The sequence below is a fragment of the Xiphophorus hellerii genome, chromosome 4 (genome assembly GCF_003331165.1).
Source record: "Xiphophorus hellerii strain 12219 chromosome 4, Xiphophorus_hellerii-4.1, whole genome shotgun sequence".
In the NCBI taxonomy this organism is placed as follows: Eukaryota; Metazoa; Chordata; class Actinopteri; order Cyprinodontiformes; family Poeciliidae; genus Xiphophorus; species Xiphophorus hellerii.
In genome coordinates, this window is record NC_045675.1 from 12738419 (window position 1) to 12758053 (window position 19635).

Consider the following 19635-nt stretch of genomic DNA (forward strand, 5'->3'; position numbering starts at 1 on the left):
TGCTTCTAAATTACAAACGGCCTTAAAATGTTATTAATGTGCACAACACTTCGAAGCAAAGAACTTATTTTTTGATTTCCATGTGTTTGACGTCCACATTTTCATAATCTATAAATAACTAAAAAAAGCCCCAATTGTTTATGGTTTTGTTGTGGCCAGTCACATTTACAAAATGGCGCCACCCTTCTTAAGACGAACAAAGGAGACAACAATAAGTGAGTTAAGAGACTAATATTTTAGTTTAAAGTTGCACATATTAAGATATTGTGTTATTGAAGGGGCAATATCAAGTTAGGTGATCTGTGAGTGTTTGTTAAATACGCTAATTGGTCCTCAGCCTGAAAAGGTTTGAGAAACTCTGCCCTAAGTTGTTATATTGAATCAAAAACAATGGGTATGTACATGAACCCGCCTACATTGTGTGTGTTAGTGCAGGGAAGTCGGTGTTTCCCCGGTTCGTTTTTGTCTTTTAACAGGAAGACGAGGCGATAACAGTCTGGTCTGATTTATCAGCGCTATGCTGGGAAGCAAAGAGTTATGAGCTGCCCTTGCAAAAACAGTTGCACTTGTGAAAATATTTTTACTGGCTTAAAGAAACCACTAATGTGAAATCTAATTATTTTTAGCAACCATAAAAATAGCAACAATGGGTTCCACTTTTTTGTTAAAAACATTTTAATCTGATGTGACTTACTGTGAAAATCTGGATAATGTCAAACTTCTATAGTAAAATATTTTACAAAACAATCTTATTTTGTTTTTAAAAAATCCTCAGCATTTTCATTCCATTTTTTTATATACAGAGAGAATTCAGACCTCTATTATTTTTAATTCTACAACCACACACTGTAATGTACTCAATAAGGATTTTATGCCAAAAACAAAGTAGTGAAAATTAAAAAATAAAAATAAAAAAACTATTGAAAATTGCATTTCATTTCAGTTGCATTTAATCCAATACCCATAAATAAAATTGTGCAACTAATAACCTTCACAAGTCACCTAATTAGTGAATAAAGTCCATCTTTGTGCAACTTTATGTCAGTATTTGCACAGTTATTCTGTGAAGAGTTTTGCTTGGGAGAATCAGTAAAGGTCAAAGAAAACATCGTAGTTCGGAGATAAATGTGAGGCGATTTAAACAGGATTAGACCAATGAAAATGATCAGTTTCTCTGGTTTTACTCTTTATAGGTATATGTTTGGTTAAATGAACATTGTTCTTTTATTCTATGAACTACTGACAACATGTCTATGAAATTCCAAGCAAAAATTTAGTTTGTATTATCAGAAAATGAGAAACTGTGAAAATAAGGAAAAAGATGCAAAGCTTTCAGACCTTAAATAATGAAAAGAAAACAAGTTAATGTTCATTTAGAAACAACAATACTAATGTTTTAACCCAGGAAGAGTTCAGTAATCAGTATTTGATGGAATCACCAGGAGGTTTTCAACGGGTCTCTTTATTTTTTCCAGATCTGTAAATCGTAATAAATTACTCTGATTGTTTGTGGTCGCAATGTGAAAAACGAGCAAAAGATCAAGAGTTTGCAAGTTCCTGTGTGGGCCTGCTAATGTCACTTATTTTATGTAAAGTGACTATTAGCTTCCCAAAGGGAGCCCATTTCGCAGTGGAATAATGTAATTGTTACACTTTGTGATTTCAAATTAAAGGTTAAGGGAAAGCGGTTGTGTAGAGGTCAGGCTAGTAAATGGGATTCAGCCCAAAAAGAGCTTAATACCAGTTTATCTGCATTCAAATGTTAAGGCTAAATGGGATGAGCGGGGCATGGCATTCTGGCTTAGTAAGAGATAATTTACTCTGATTAATTCAGTCAGCGGTATGTCAGTTCGTTTTTATCTCCTATAAACCAAACAATCTGCAGCCATCACTGGCGGAGGGAGGGGGGTTGTGTTGCTTTATGCCCTTGACATAAAACATCAGTGAGTCTGCTCAGCTGAGACTTCCTGGTTTTATCTCTCAGATAACAATGGAGGGAGTTCCCAGGAGATCGTATCCAGTCTGGTACCAATTAGTCAAGCTGACAGGCGACAAAGAGCAGCATGAAGAAACGCAGTCACACACGCAGCAGATGTCATTAACAGGAACAGCAGGGTGCCTTCACTGGCTCTCCTCTTATACAGCGGATGCTTACTGGTCGTGTCTGGTGTCGGGAACGGCTCGGTCCATTTGGAGCTTGTCGCTCTCCACCTGGTTGAACTTGTTCCTGGAGTAAGGATCCTGACCCGGTCGGACCAAGGTGGCGCCGATGTAAAGGTTCTGGTTGAAATCCTGCCAGCGCACCTTACCTGCACACAAAAATCACAGTAAAAATGGTAGCAGACCTTAAAGTTTTTAGTTCCCAGGTGAAGCAACGACTAAAACAAAAACAAAAATGTGTGAAACTGATGAAGACAAACCTGCAGAATTAGTGTTCTTTATACATTTTCATGTTATAGTCGCAGAAATTCAGTGTGTGTGAGACAGGAATCTTTCATTTTAATTTCTCTATCTTTGTTTGCAAATTATTATGCACAAAACGGTTAGTCTTGTAATGACTATTTGTCCAAAAACTCAAATTCAAAAATCAAAAAACTTAAGACTTAAACGTGATCAAAACAAAAAGTGAATTCAACTCAAATAGTCACTGATGCACCGTGGATTCTGGCTTACGCAGCCCAAACGGTCAAAAAGGGTCAAAACGCAGTTCTTTCTTTGTTTTATTTCACTCTTCAGACAAAACAGGTTACAGGATTCTGCTACTGCTCTTACTCTGGGCTGGCCAGCTGGCCGGCTGACTGACAGAAAACCATATGACCACCCACGTGCATAATGAGCTACCTATTTATACCGTGAAACACCCACGTCCCAAACTGAAATTAATTAACTAATGAAGTGAATCACTAGCCAAAAACCTATTCTAAATAACAAATTAAACAAAAATTCTACTTATAAATCAGCTAGAAAATAAGCAAAAAATACAAATAAACTAAATAATCTAAATTCTAAGATTTAACTGAAAATGGAGAAATAGCTCCTACAAGTCTGTTCTCAACACGTAACGTTGCTTAGAGTGCTGTCCTTGATTAAATAAATTTGAACTGAAAATGTCAAACTGTTTCAAAACTCACAAGTTATAAGTTTAAAAAAATCAATCTAAGACCAGAATAATTAAACAGATTTTCTTCTGTTTTGTGGTGTGTTGCCCTGCTTAAATGTTTCAAATATAACATTTAAACTTCAGTATTCAAACCCAGACTTGACTACTGCCTCAGCTCAAACAGAACCTGTGAGAAAACATTGGCACAAACGTACAGCTTTGAAAAGCATTAGCAGAGCCTCCTACACAACCCTCAAGAATGCAGCAAGTCGTTTCTGGATGGTAAATCAGCAACAAAACACTTGTCTTCTCCAGCAGCCATTGTACAGAGCATGCAGCGGTAAAACCAGCTGATCAAATGTGTGGGATCTCAGCTTGGGTTGCTAGGTAACGGTGCAACAAGATTAATTTATGGCCAAAAAACAGCTTGGTGGGGGTTTTTAAGAGCTTGGTCTGTTTTTAGAAGCAGTTGAGACCTAAATGGAAGAATAAAAACATAAGTGAATTTCACATAATAGGTCCCCTTTAAGATCAGTTTTCATGATTTAGGAAATGAAAAAGGGTTCCTCCTCACATGTGCCAGACATTTGGGAAGATGTTTTATTGACGGATGGATATTTTGGAAGGCGTCTAATCCACAAAGATCATACCACCATTCAAATACATTGAGGGTAGTGTAAGTACTTTACATTTAAAAGCTTTAACCATTTAACTTCAAAATACCAGTGGAGAACCTTTCAGATTAGTCAGTCCTTCATCCCACGTCGACAGCGTCCCTCAGCCTTTAAAACGCGAATGTCCCTAAAGTGTTAGCATGCTCAGAATCTTAATGTCAGTTTTTCAAAGTTCTGGGATTCTGTACTTATCTGTAGCTTCAGAAACACCACAATTTTTTAAACTCTAAATGTCGACTGACAAGAAAGAAAACCACACAATCATATTTAACAGCTAAAGAAGAAGTCAAACTAATTTAGGAGTGATAAACTGTCAGCAAACGTCCAAAGACTGTCACAAAGTCTGAAAACGTGTTTTTGTACTGAACAGTGGTGATACTTCACTGGGAGTAAGAACTGTGGGCAGCAGCCCGTCTGATGCAAGACTCCATCAAGTGAGGCAGTGAGAGCTGCAGCTCAACAAGGCGGCGCTCAGAGAGGCTGACGGGGAATTTATGCTGCATGTATGCATGAATATGCTGAGTAGGATTCATGGGAAAAGAGCGAGGACACATCATGAACCGCTGTGAGTCAGGGGGAAAAAAAAAAAAAAGCTTTGTGTTCGCACATTTGCTGCAGCTTTAAACAATATGCAAACCAACAAGTGCGGTTTATTTTTAAGAACAGATATTATTAGGGTGTCTTCAGATGCAGGGTGACCAGATTTCAGGGAGCGAACTGCGCTGCAAACTGAGTTGTCACATTTAATTTCACAGTTTAACGTGGATTAATGACGCGCAGAAAAACACAGATATTAATACGACCCATTAGTACAGTTCAGCTGTTGGTTACTTGAGGGAAACATGTGGAAATGTGAGATTACAGCGTCTCTCGGCGTAGATGAGCGTGTGTGCTGCAGACAAAGAAACAAGCCACTCTCAGAGGAGGGGAGAGCGAGTCATTCATGTGTCTGGCATGTTAATTAGAAGAATGATATACAACAGAACTGGAGACGCCGTAGCATGCGACTGCGATGTCCTTGCTGATATATGTCGGAAGGAGGAGTAATTAATCAGTGTGGAGAAATTTAAACAGCAATGATCTGCATGTGGGTTCCTCCCTGCAGCACTGGACTGTTGGTGGAAATGCAGAGGTTATAAACCTCAATCAAATGAAGAGCAAAAACGATTAATCGTGATGAATTGAAATAATTGTCAACTAATTTAGTAATCGATTAATCATTAACTGGAGTATGCAGACAAAAAAAAAAAAAACGAGCCATTTTCTGAAACAACATAGTCAGGGAAGTAATCAAGCCAAAATAAAAACTCTTTTTCTGCAATCAAAACTCTCCAAGTGACAGTTTTAGCTGAACCTGGTTCAATTCAGTAAAAAATATCTTCTGTTAATCACCTTTTGCTGTCCAATAACTAATCAATTGATCCAAAAATGAGTCCCAGATTATTCTTACACTGTACTGATGTTAAGTTCAGCAGAAATATGAGCTTTTCACTGTCTTGTATTTTTTTTTATCTGCAGATGGATTCTTTGCTACAAATGATCAAGCATTCAGTAAAGAAATGTTTATTTTCTTGTTTATTTGCATCTTTTAATATATATAAAAAGGTTTACGTAGTTAAATTAAAAATCTGCAGCATGTCGCAAATTTTTTTAATCTGATTAATTGACAGAATAATCAATTACAAGTTAATCTCAGTATATTAGTTGAGATAATATACTGCTGAGTTCATGACAGTAAAAACACGTTTGTCTTTTTTATGGGTTGCAAGGAGAAAGTCTCTTCTCTCCAGAGGGAACATTACAGCAACACTTAGTTTGTAAAGTTGCACCTGAATAAATGCATGAGACAGTAATAATAATAAAAAACAACACAGCCTTTCAGTAAATATGTCTCACACCTTAATCTTACAGTGTAGTGAAAAGTGAATATGCCAGGAACGATAAACGATTAATTGTTGCATAAATAGATGCAACAATTCATCTATTCATCTTTAATATGAATTTAAAGTTGTTAAACTCCACAAAGAACATCATATAAACATTCAAATACATTGAGGGTAGTGTAAGTACTTTACATTTAAAAGCTTTAACCATTTAACGTCAAAATACCAGTGGAGAACCTTTCAGATTAGTCAGTCCTTCATCCCACGTCGACAGCGTCCCTCAGCCTTTAAAACGTGAATGTCCCTGAAGTGTTAGCATGCTCAGAATCTTAATGTCACTTTTTCAAAGTTCTGGGATTCTGTACTTATCTGTAGCTTCAGAAACACCACAATTTTTTAAACTCTAAATGTCGACTGACAAGAAAGAAAACCACACAATCATATTTAACAGCTAAAGAAGAAGTCAAACTAATTTAGGAGTGATAAACTGTCAGCAAACGTCCAAAGACTGTCACAAAGTCTGAAAACGTGTTTTTGTACTGAACAGTGGTGATAAAGTTGTTAAACTTTAAATTCATATACTCTCCACTTCTCTCTTTCTCATCAGACATTAATCTGCTTCCAACTCTTCCTGTGACCTTTAGCCTCCTGGGAATCATCTGTGTTCAGTTGGTGGCTCCATCCAACAGGGGAAACATGCAGCGGAGGAGTTCTCCACACGTGGAATACAATCAGTGCACATGATGCTTTTGCTGCACTGCAAAAACACAAAATCTGACCAAGTATTTTTGGTCTAGTTTCTAATGTAAATATTAGTACACTTGAAATAAGACAAAGCAAACTTACAGGTCACTTTTAAGCAAGAAATAGGAGCTTGTTTTAAGTTGGCACATGGTTTCACTTATAACATGGAGAAAATGTCTTATAAGTAAAATAATCTGCCAATGGCACTAGAACTTTTTCATTAATATAAAAGAATCATTTACAAAAAATAAGCTCCTATATCTTGCTTAAAAGTTAGTTAGTTTTATTTCAAGTGTACAAAGATCTTTGAATTAGAAACTAGACCAAAATACTTGGTCAGAGGTTGTGGTTTTGCAGTGTGCAATAAAGATATCTATCAAAGTTAAAGCACATTTTCTTGACTATTATTCTTTTCCTTGATCAAAATGTCCCAGCCTCTCTTTAGCATCTTCATCAGCAGTGAAACTCCAAGCAGCAGGGCCAGTAAATTACTGGCATGCAGAATTTGCATGTGTAAAACTTGAAACTTAGCAGCAACATATTGTGCCGCTCTGCTGCAGTCCAAACATTACATTGCACATGCTGACACCATTAAGGTGATAAATGTGTAATAAATTGTGCAGCTCTGCTGAAACGCTGTAAACGTTCAGCTCTTAAGATTTCTTCAGTCTTATCAAACATTCTTATAAGATATGAAAGCTGCAGGTTTAGCATAAATGGGACTGAATTTACAAAGTGAGAAGGCAACAATAAGGGCATAGATTACATTTTTGTTTCAAATTAGCAAATAGAAAATGTCACCCACCTATAAATGTTGACTTTGTGCAGAAATAATGTTAAAAAAATAAAAAGCATTTTGTTCTCCAGTGGTTTCAGGACTTTGGTCTACTGTATCCTCCGATCTGCTTAAAGCTGATGTGTTCATGTTACAAACCCGACTTTTACTTCTTTCATACATAATTTAAAACATACTTAAAACATTATTAATATTTTCTAAATTATATTGTCTCATATGAATACTTCAGCAGAAAGCAAGCTGACCTGAATGCAGCTGATCTTACAGATTAATGCAAAACTCTGACATTTACTCTTCTGCTGCTTTATTTTTATTCACAAAGAAACAAAACTAGAAAAAAGTAATCTAATTGAAAGTTAGCTTTGTGTTTTGTCAAGTTTTTATCCCACTGAATCGAATCTGCATTATCTTAGTTCTGATTTTCATGATAAGATCCACTTAGTAAAGGATTTACGAGTTATGACGATTTATTTCTGTCTTTCTGAAAACTTTTCTTATTTTAATGGACCCTTTCTTGCTGGGAAAGTTTATTTATTTGACATTTTCCCTTCTCTGTAAAGTCCAAGGAGAAACATCCGTCTAGTTTAAGCCAGCAGTTTATTATCTCCGTCTTGTCTGCCTGCAGTGTGATCTGTGGAACCTCACAGATGTTTGAACACTTTCTCTTTCTTTTGCCTCTCTTCACTAAGATGCTCCAGACTGAAAACATTCAGGAAGTCATGCTACGCTGATGTGTTTCCAAGCAATAGATGAAGGATTTATGTTCAGAAATGCTGAACATAAATACACATCTGTCCTAAAGTGACACCACAAACACTGAACAATGGTGCATATTTAATTCAACTGGAGTTTTAAGTTCACTGTCCTTTATAAGCAGGGAAATATGAAAATGTTAAGATAGACTTGCAACCACTCAAAGTAATTAGGACGGAAATGATTAATCAAATTAATCGTGATGAATCGATCATTAAAATAATCGTCAACTAATTTTGTAATAAAGTTATCATTAACTGGAGTATCCAGACTCATAAAAGGCCATTTGTTGAAAGAACAACAAACTTGGAAGCAGTACAAAAATTTATATATGACAAGTTATACAGTTTTTTTAGATGCATTCTAGCTACAAATGATCAAACATTAACCGCAGGAATGCTGTTATTGTCTTTTAGGAAATAAAACGTTTATTCTCTTATTCTCTTGGCTTAAAACGTGGGAAAAAAGAAGCCGCTTATAGTCAGAAAAATACACACAAAGGTACACATTTTTGTCTAATACTGATTATACATAGCTAAATAAATACTGACAGATTAAAAACATGCACTCCATCGGAATAAATGAACAATAATGTTCAGCTTTTACATTTCTGGGGGAAAATATTGCCCTCTCACAAGTTAGACACATTTTAATGTGTCTAACTTGTTTTCAAGTGATAATTTAATTTATTAAGGGAAAAGCTGTCAAAACCAACATGGCTCTCTATGTGAAAACATTTTTCCATCCTTGGCAGCAACAACTGCCATCAAGTGTTTGTGCAAAATGTCGATGAATCTGACATCACTGGAACTGGAGTAACTCTGACTTACTCTGCTTTGCAAAACTGGGCATTTAAAGCAAAAACGACCTGATTAGGGTGATGGCACAGTATCTCAGTTTGGTGGAGGTCCAGACATTGACTAGGCCACTCTAAAACCTTCATTTTATCTTATTTTATCCAATCAGAGATGAACCTGCTGGAGTGCTGTATAATCTAAATGAGTTTAAAGGTCAGTGACTGATGGCTGGAGATTCTCATAGCATTATTTTTAGAAAAGATGTTCGTGTTATGCCTAACGGGATAAAAAAAACCTTTCACCTCATCAGTCCACAGAATATTTTCTCCAGAGTCTTGAGAATCATCCAGATAATGTTTTCTATAAATTACATTTTTACTAGAATCAGACCTGAGGATGGTAAGTGAAGCTAAAAATTAGCTTCCCAAAAATGTCAGGTCAGAACACTAAACTGATGTACCTCAAAATTTGTTTTACTGCTAAAATTCTATCCATTTGATGCTAACCTAAAATTTGCTTCTTTAATCAGAGGTTTCAGATCTGCACATGGCAGCACAACCAGTTTTAGAGCAAAACTAATTTTTCCTTGCCGACCATCTTGAAAAATGGTCATCATTTAGAGATTTTCAGTGGCTAACACTCTTTTTTTTTTTTCAAAAACATCTGTGCCAAAATTATGATAAAATATTGAATTATGGGTTGTACTACAAGTGTGAGGCTTCATTTAAACCTCTGAATTGGTCAAGTCCTGATCATCGATGAACAACTTGTTCCTAAAACACATTAAAAGATAACTTAAACTATTGTCTTCATATTTAATGTGTATATGATAAAATGTGATCTTTAAGGAGAACATTTATCATTCCACGCTCCATTAGAGGGACCAGATGTTGCATCACAGCTGCATCATTCCTTTTTGTGCAGGAATGTATTTGGAAACCTGGTTCATAAAGAACTTACTGACTAACATCTGGGCCAGAATCAGCTAAAAAACACAAATCAATGGAGCCTAGGAAGAAAACAGATGGTTTCTAATTTTATACATCATAATATTCATAGATGATTAACTTGTTGTAGCCCATCTTTCTAAAGTAAGAATTATTATTTACAAGTGGGAAACACTATGGCACCTTGCAGACATTTAGGGATACAAACATTTGATGATGTCATAACCAAGGACGAGTGTCAATTTGGGGTTGTTAAGAAATTAATATATATGAGCAGTATATTTCTTATTGGATAACTCACAATGCAAACACACAACAAAAAAGCTGAAAAAGAAAACAATGAACGTATAGAAGGGGTCAAAGTTCACCTCAATGAAATGAAGTAAAAGTTCAAATAAGTGAGAGATTGTAATAAAGAAGGTCAACAAACCATTGAAGTATGAAATGGGTTAAGTTTCCCTCATGTCTGCAGTACATTACACAAATATTGGTCTGGGTTTCAAAGAGCATGCACTAACCTTTAACTAAGCATTAACCTGAATCCCATTAAACATTTATGTGAAGTGTGTGAGAACCAAAACAGCTACTCAGCTTACACTGAATAAAGATGATCAGCCATTCAGGAAGCAGGCTTTCAAAAATTATGACATAGTAACTGCGCTGGTTTAGTTCATTTATCTGCTTTAAATATTTTAGTGTGAGGACTTTAAGTGCATTACGACTTCCAGAGCGACACATTTATTAATAGAATGAGGAAAATGCTCCATCTTTACATTTTTCACCTCCTAATCTTTTCATCTTTTAATCTTCAGACCTCATTTCCAGGCCCTTCTCTTCCTCCATTTCTCTCTTGCTTATCTCTGCTTTTTTAGGTGAGTTACTGTTGAAAGTTATACGTGAAACAAATTCAAGCGTGAAGTCTCCCTGAAGTTGAAACGTCCTGATTTCTACGGTTGGGTGAGATGAAAGTGTTCAGCAGATGCAGGTCTCAGTCGTGTGAGGGATACGAACAGGCTACTGTGGCGCTGAGTGTAAGTGGTAATGAGAGATAATCAATCAGCCATGTTCTCCAGCTGTTACTCTCAGTTCTACTATATGCCAAAATATCTGATATAATGTTTCCCAGGTCAGGCTGGATACGCAATACTTTCTGACATTATTACCCGTTTATCTAAAATAAGCATTTTAGCTAATTTTTGAAATAATACCTAAGTTTAGCATATCATGCTAGTCAGTATGATAGCGATAACTCACATGCTACTAACAGCATCTTTGCTAAATTTAGCTTATAATGTTTGTATGTTGATTGGCGTACGTTTATGTCAACATCATAGTGACATCCAAAACTATATCGGTAGCATTTAAGCTAACATTAGCATTTTAGCTAATTTTCATGTAAAAGTTAAGCTTCACATGCTGAATGGAGTAAGTCAATGTTAGTCAACATGCTAGTGATGCTATTGAAAGGCTTTTATCTAACCTTCACATTTTCACTAATTTAGCTTAGACAACAGTTTGCATATTAGATGAGGAAGTCAATGTCAGGCAACATCATCGCAATAGCCTACATACTTTCATTTAAGCTAACATTAACAATGTCAGGCAACATCATCGCAATAGCCTACATACTTTCATTTAAGCTAACATTAACATTTTAACTAAAATGTTAATGTCTAGCTTTAGCTTTACATGCTAAATGGAGTAATTGAATGTTAGTCAACATGCTGGAAATGGGCTGTATGCTGTTGAAAGCGTTTTATCTGACCTTTGCATTGAACCAATTTTAGCTTTTACACACTAAATGGAATAAGTTAATGATTGTCAACATGCTTGTGATTCCCCACATGTAATTAAAAAACATTTTAGTTAACCATAGCATTGTGGCCAATTGTGGCAGATTGTACACTATCTGGAGTAAGTCAATATTAGTCAACATCCCTGGTCATAGCCCACACGCTAACCTTAGCATTTTAGCTAATTTTAGCTTATCCAGTGTTTGCATACTACATGGAGAACGCTACTGGAGGGCATCATGTTAGTGATATCCCTCATGCTAATGATAGCATTTTAATCTAAAGTAGCATTTTAGCAAATTTTGATATAAATGCTATACTTAACTTTCTGAACGAACTAAGTAAATGTTAGTTGTCAATATCGTAGTGACAGCCAGGTGCTATTGACATCACTTTAACTAACTTTATTATTACTTGATTATTTTAGCCAATACACACCTGTGAGTTTGTTACTGACGATCAACATGCTACAGAGAACATTTTAGTTAACTACAGCCTTCTATTTAACCACACAGCTCACTGTGGTTAGCAATTAAATTCAGTCACTGCTAATAAAAATGATTTTCGGGGATGTTTTCTCCATTACAGAAGGACTGAAACTAATATTGATATGAGAAGTTTTATGCACCGAAATCTCTCATCTTGATGGAAGAAAAATCTGTAACCAATGAGGAAACATTCAAATGCAAGCATGATACCCTGGGGGTAGAACTGTGGTGAAATAGTCAGAAAAGCAGCAGAGGAAAAAAAAGAAACTAGCCTCATGATTCCCCTCATGCTGAAATTATGTTTTCCCAAATATGAATGCTATCCAGCAACAATTGCACAATTGTCCTGGAGATCACAGGGTGGTTTTAATTCTGTCTACACCGGTCTCATCACAAACTAGAGGCACTCTCACACTTAAAAAATAAATAACTATAACTTACATCCCGCAAATAAAAATAACTGGACATGAAAATGTTGAGAAATGTGGTGCAACATTGAGAGAACTGTATTTGTTTCTTTAAATAAACAACAAATATTCAACAATGTGTAGCAATTCCCAGTTGAAGTTTAACATCTTGGACATAAAAACCATGTTGATATATAAATGATATAAATCATGATGGATGCCAGCTACTGAACTGCATCCTGCCAACACGTCCTTTCAACTTGTGACACAATGTTTTGTTATTTAACTGTGTGGGGGGGAAAAAATTGCATTAAAATCTATCAAGACTTCAACTGAAGCTACAGCACTTCATTTAAACCGAGCCTTGCTTGAATAAAAACATGAAGGAAATGTAGGTGGAAACAAATGTTCTCATCAGCCTCGCCTTTATCAGATTGCACCAAAACCTGCAGGTAATCAAGATTGGTTTTACATAATAAGATGAGCACCGGAATTTCAAAGGGCAAGGACAAAGAGGTTTAGAAAAATTACAATTGGGCTGAACCAAGACTGTTACCTTCAACTGATGCTGAACATTAGATTTGTTTTCTTTTTTAATTCTAAGAAAGTAATAACCATTATGTAAACAGCTTGACACGTTTTTCTCTTGCTCAGTTTTTTTCGGTCTACAGATGATCTGTGAGCTCATTGAGGCGAGGTCGTTTGAGGAGGTGTGTCGTCCCACCTGGTGGCAGAGCGTCGATGGTGTGCGCCTTTTCATCGGCGCCGTGAGATTTTCCCCGGCTGGACGAGTAACTGGAGCTCCATTCATCCTGAAAGCAAACACAAAACAGACATTTCCACTTAGATATTTAACAGATTGCTATGAGAATCTGAGTAGACCAAAAAGGTTGATTTAAAACAGAATGTGAATGAAAAAGTACAGCGTCTGAAATATTCGTACTCCTTGAACATTCTACATTCAATCTCCAACTATGGTTTATTTTATGTGATTAGATCTTCACGATAACAAGTGATGCTGGATGATAAATTGTCCCAGACGTTATTGCAATAAACAATAATATTGTTGTTTTGAGACCATTTTTTTCATGCGATTAATTCATTTATTAAGACAGGTTTAACCATCACACAGTAGTTCAGCTGGTTTTATTTAAGGATTTCCCTGGATTTAGTTCCATTTATCTTCCCATCAACTCTGGGAAGCTGAAGAAAAACCTTCCCTACAGCATGATGCTGCCATCAACATGTTTCATGATGTGGACGTTGTTTTCACTGAGTTAGTTTTGCATGTAGGATAAAAATAAAAATAACGGATCTCAAGCTCCATCCATCCCTGCAGTTATTCTTTCATTCATCATCAGTCATCAGTAACACTCTGTTGAACATTATTAGCTTGAATAATTTCTTCCTTGAATATTTTACTCTTTCATTTGAGGTCTGACAAATTTCAGTTGAAACGTTCTCTTTTTAAACCACTTGATTCTCTCCTGTACTGTGAATCATTCGAGCATAAGTAACAGTGTTTTATTTTAACAACGTTATAGATGTGAGGTTTGCCAAAATGTGTTTACCCTGTGAATTTATTTTGTTTAGTCAACAAGTTGTTTCTCCAGACTTTAAGTTCTGTTAAGTTCTGTCTCTTGGCAGTTGGTGGTTACCATAGTAACTGGTACGTGACGGCTCCTCCCTCTTTTTTCTGTTGCTGTTTGTAACTGTGGTACGTATCAGAATCAACTCTGTTTTCTTTACAAGTATTATATTTTAACATATATTTTAGATAAATTTAATCATGTACAGTGTTTCACGAGCAATGTTGCCATGTTTTGTATATATTTTTAACCTGTTTTCATTATTAATGTTGTCCATTTTAGCTATGTTTAATTTGACAAACATTAACTGCTGCTAACTGCTCATCGGGAGATATTGCTCTGTAGTTTGTCATGAAGTCGACCTACTGAACTTGAGATGAACATAGGAGAGCTACACATAAACATACCCTGGACTATAGACTATAATTAAAAATAAATTATCCCATTCTGTCATCACTTCAGTTGTCTACCCCTTAGACAATAAATCTATCAGATTTCACCTCATTTATGGTGTAATACTGTCATGGATACGCGCTAAATCCTTAAAAATCCAGACATCTTTATGTTTCAGATAATCCTTCACTGAATTATACAACAGGACACCTTTGCCTTTGTCTTTACCATACACCGTTACAGACCCATCCATCTTTGCATCCACATTAAAATCCAGTGGATCAATAAGCAGAGAGGCAGAGCAATTAGTACCATTCATTCCCTGTTCAATCTTGATGCACTCAGTTTAATAAAACTGCTGCTCAACTTTTTTTTTTTTACCCACTAGTTCATTTTCACCTTCACCCTCTTTCCAAATGTCTTATTGATCCATTCTTTTACTTTTTACTGCTACAGGACAATTAAATGCCACCACTGCAGTGTTCAGCAGGTATTTACTTACACCTCTGAGAAATAATTTTCTTCTCTTTATTCAGTTTCATCATTTTTTAAGCCTTTTCAACACCAGCAAGAGAAAAAAAGAAGCGCTTCATCATTTGGATTCTGTGTCTGAGTTATTTTATTTCCCATTCTGTGGAAAGAGCCGGAGCCCACTCAGTCCAAAACCACCACATTTACAAAGTGTGGGAACATAATTCAAAACAACCATACACCAAAATGTTTACACAAACATAATGACTCTGAGAGTTTAGAAAAGATGAGTCAGACAGATGGTAAAGGCTCAGCGTGGGATGAAAATTAAAACTGTTAGTGTTTGTCAGATTCAGCCATTTTAAAAGGGGAAAAGAGGACAAACATTTAAAAAGCTGCAAATAAAAAGTTAACTTTTTACAAAAAGATCTTGCTTTAAAGTGTTACAGCTGGTGCTTAACGTTCATAGCTATGAGTATTAAACCAGTAAAACATCTCCACTCAACTACAGTTAAATAATAAATTTAACAAATTAAAATATCCTCTTCTCCATTATTGTAATTATTATGGGTTACACCAGTGGTGTCCAAAGATTTTTGCCCTGGGGGTCAAAACTGGGAAAATTAAACTACTGGTAGGCCAGAAAAATTATTAATTTTTTTTGTTTGTTTGTTTTACCTGCTCAACAACTCAATACAGTACATCTGAATTGGTTGAAGCTAAAAACTCCACTGGAGGAGTTTTGGGTAAAACATATTTGCAGACAAAGATGGTTTTTGTCGTAAAAGTAAAATGTATATGCTTTGTAAAATTTTGGCTTAATTACTGTTCTGAATATGTTGGGTTTTTTCACCAAAAGAACTTGTATATGCATCTAATGATTAGTTGATTACTAAATTAGTTGACAATTATTTCAATAACTGATTAATCACCAATAGTTTCAGCCCTGCTTAAGTTTCCCTTTGTCCGTTCAAAAGCCGATCCGTCTCTTTAAATCCCTGGGAGCTTCCCAGGCCACGGCTCAGCCAAACTACACAGGAAACTCCTCACTAAACCTCCGTTATAGAAACACAGCTTCTCATTAAAACATCCTTCAAGATGCATAAAATCTTTGCATCGAAGTGCAAAGCCAACATTCAGAAATGTCCGGGATGAAACAGCGCTGGTGTACGACTTTATAGGAGGCCTTTACCACCTCTAAGTTAGAAGAGAGAGAGGTAAAAACCTGCATGCATCACGTTTCCAGTTAAGAAGCACGAGTTACAAGCCTTTTCCCCATATATAGAAGGAAATGCCAAGCTGTGACTAACAACATTAACTCTGCTCTTGCTGATTGTCGGTAAATGATGACTGCGTGAAAACAAGCCTGCAGCATTAACACCTGCGACCCTGCGAGTGATGCAGCTAAATGGCATTCAGCCATTTCAAATTAATTATTTACTCCTCCTGCTGCGACGTACAGCCTGCCTTCAGTCAGACCTGCAATCCAGAAGCAAAACCGCCGCACATTAAAAACCTCAATCGACTCCAAGAGCGTCATGCTACCATCAGTGCCTCGTTTGACTGAGGAAGCGAAGCCTAATGGGACGAGGCGGCGGCGGCTCAGGAGTTACAGCAGTTTGACTCCTGTAATCACTGGATCCTTGGTACAGCCTGTTAACACAATGACACTAATAAAAAACATACAGCTAGAGAAAATCACTGCAATATAAAGCAGGTCGTGCTTTTTGTGAGCGCAGTTTGCGTGTCCGGGATTTGTGGGGAACTGTAGCTCAACACGGAGAACAACAGGACAGAACACATGAGGAGATGAAGAGAAAAAAAATCCAGTGCTTCACCAACATCTGGATGTAATAAATAATGCTGATTGAATCATGATTTAAAGGGGCAAAAACAAGGAGCAGATGCAAAAAGGTAATTTTTTATAACAGGCATCACATGAGCGGTCCAACCCTCAGCTGCCTCTGAAACAATAAGCCTGACTAACACGAAGCTCTGATAAAAAGACAAACAGTTAAACAGTAAAAGTTGTTTTATTTGGACTCATGGCACCCTGCTGTGGTTACTTCCAGTCAGAAGGGGGTCAGTAAGAGCTTAGATTCTCATCATTTTTGTCTCCTGGCGTTAAAAGCGAAAAAAACAAAAACTTGACTGTCTCCAAATTTATGTTTTTGATTATTTCTTAAAATAAATGTTTCCTCAGCTGTTGCTAATCTTAACAACCAATAATAATATATGATGCCATTTCTAATATTTTATTAGTGCTCAAATAATCAGAAACATGTGAGGTCCAAATGTTAACAGTTAGGGAAATTATGTAAATATTGGCTGTCACGCTCTAAACCTCGTCACATTTGTGATATTACCACTGCAAATCTCAATGGATTTTACTGGGACTTTATGGGAGAGACTAACAAAAAAAATGAAACACAAAACTTACATGTGTTTTAGGAACACCTATTACACAAAATACTTAATACATAAAATTTATTTTATGACTAAGTAAAAAATTGAAAAACATTTTTATATATTCTTTTAAGTGTTAGAACAAAGTAAACATAACATTTCTATTAAAAAAGTGAATACACTTCCATTCAGAAAGAATAGTTTGTAGCTATGTAAAGAATAAGAAGAATAGTCATATTCTTACTGTGTTGTACCATTTGTGTTATTTGATGTGAATATCCTCTAAAGATGTTGCATAAAAACTCAGGTAGATTACTAAAACCAACTTTTCTGGTACTTTTATATGTAAAACCTCTGCTCAGTTATATTATTTAATATTCAGTTTATAGAATATTCACTGAACTCTGATCCAGATGTATGCAAAGGAAAGACTTTAGCCGCTCAACTTCTCACGGCCTGCTAAGCTAGGTTGGTGGAATCAACGGACTCGCTCACTCTTTGGTTACCTAGCAACTCACTCATTCTTTGGTTACCTAGCAACAACCTGCTGAGTAACTCGCGCAAAAGCAGTTTAAGGTTTCTCCACTGTCCTCATAACTGCTTGAAAATAATTTTAAAAAAACAACAGCCTGAAGTGAAAACAGTGGATAAACAGGAACGATCTCGTTACCAGTTTGGCAGTACTTCAGATATTCAAAACAAAAAAACTGATCAACAATTATCAATATCAAATGCTATGAACACTTATATTGTGATACTGTTTTTAAGCTGTATCGTCCAGCCCTACTTTGGGAGCAACGTCTTGAAATTAACATTAACATTTGGTGATGGCAGCATGATGCTGTGGGGGATGCCTTTTTTCAGCTGTTCAGAGTTGAGGGAGTTTAAGACAGGATAAAGAAGATCTGCTGAAATCTGAAAAAAAAAAAACCTCTCTGTGCCGCTTCTCTGCAGTCCTGGCTGAGGAATCGCTGCTGCTACCCAGCTCACAATTAAGGTTGGTGTACTTTTAATCGTCATCTCTCTTTCATCCCACCATCTAGCAGTTACTGTTTGTCTTTTTCTACGTTTCTGCCCTCTGTTGTCTGGCTTCGCTATCTATGGTGGATCTGCAATCTCACAGATGGTCACGGCACATAAAGGCAAATAAAAAAAAACCCTTTCACTTCATTTAAATATTTTTGGACCTGATTTAAGATTTACACACACACACACACACACACCCACACACACATTGAAAATAAGGCTTAGTAATTGTGCAAGGACAAATCCAAATCCATGAAACCCTATTTGTACTAGAATTTTGCTGCCAAAGCAAATATAAAGAGAAGTAGAATTTTAGAGCTTGGGTGAAAAAGCAAACTGGGTAGATTAGAAAATAACTTTTGAAAGATTTATGTATGTCTGCATAAAAGTTAGTGAAGATTCAAATCATTGTTTGCTCATGTTTATTTGTGCCCTTAAACTGCAAAAATACAAAATTTTACCAAGTATTTTTTGTCTAGTTTCTAGTGGAAATAACTAAATATACCCCAATAAGACAAAACTAACTTACAACTAACTTTTCAGCAAGATATAGGAGCTTGTTTAAGGTAAATAATTATTTGATATTGAGGAAAAAATACTTGTCCCATTGACAGATTATTTCACTTATAACAGGACATTTTCCCATGTTATAAATGAAATAATCTGCCAATAGAGTAAGTACTTTGTCATCAATATTAAGGAAATATTGTCTTAAAACAAGCTCTTATATCTTGCAGAAAAGTTACTTGTAAGTTAGTTTTGTCTTATTTAAAGTGTATTGAGATATTTGCACAAGAAGCTAGACCAAAAATATTTGGTAAGATTTTGTGTTTTTGCAGTATACACCAGTGTGCAAGTATAAAATCAAATCTCTCCCAGTATTTTTAAAGTGAGCCTTTATAAAAACTGAACTTTAACCCCAGTGTTAACGTCTGTGGTCAAGAACTCTGACCCTCTTTTAAAGTGTTTTGCACATTTTTGGCCTTGAATCTCTGTTTTCCTACTTCTTTTTTCTCCTGTTGAGAGCCACTGGTTTGTTTTTCTGCCTGTTTTTTTATTCCTGTTTATCTCTGTGCTTTGGTGTTGGTTAGGACGCAAAAAGAAGAAGAAAATTTATGTAGGCCAAAAAAGAAAAAGCAGTTGTAGAGTTGTTCAAATTCATGTTTTAACTCAATGGGGTAGAAAATTGAAAGAAGTGAGAAGACAACTGACTTAATAAGAAATGTAATAGGAAATAATAACATTGAAAATGCGCTCATAAGTCAGACTTGAAACCAAATTAAATGTCTAAGCCTTTTTCTTTGCCAAGTGAATGAACGGCACAACACACACACAGATCCAGGAATTTTTTCTTTACAACTACATTTG

General features: G+C 35.9%; 1 protein-coding gene across 1 annotated transcript in view; it reads right to left on the minus strand.

Moving 5' to 3' along the window:
- The window catches only part of galnt2 (UDP-N-acetyl-alpha-D-galactosamine:polypeptide N-acetylgalactosaminyltransferase 2), a 73854-nt gene that overhangs the window by 21776 nt on the left and 32443 nt on the right, over nt 1–19635 (minus strand). The window contains exons 2-3 of the mRNA XM_032560950.1: nt 13107–13194; nt 2156–2309 (exon numbers count right to left, since the gene is read on the minus strand). Coding sequence (XP_032416841.1) covers nt 2156–2309; nt 13107–13194 — 242 coding nt within the window. The remainder of the gene's footprint in view (nt 1–2155; nt 2310–13106; nt 13195–19635) is intronic.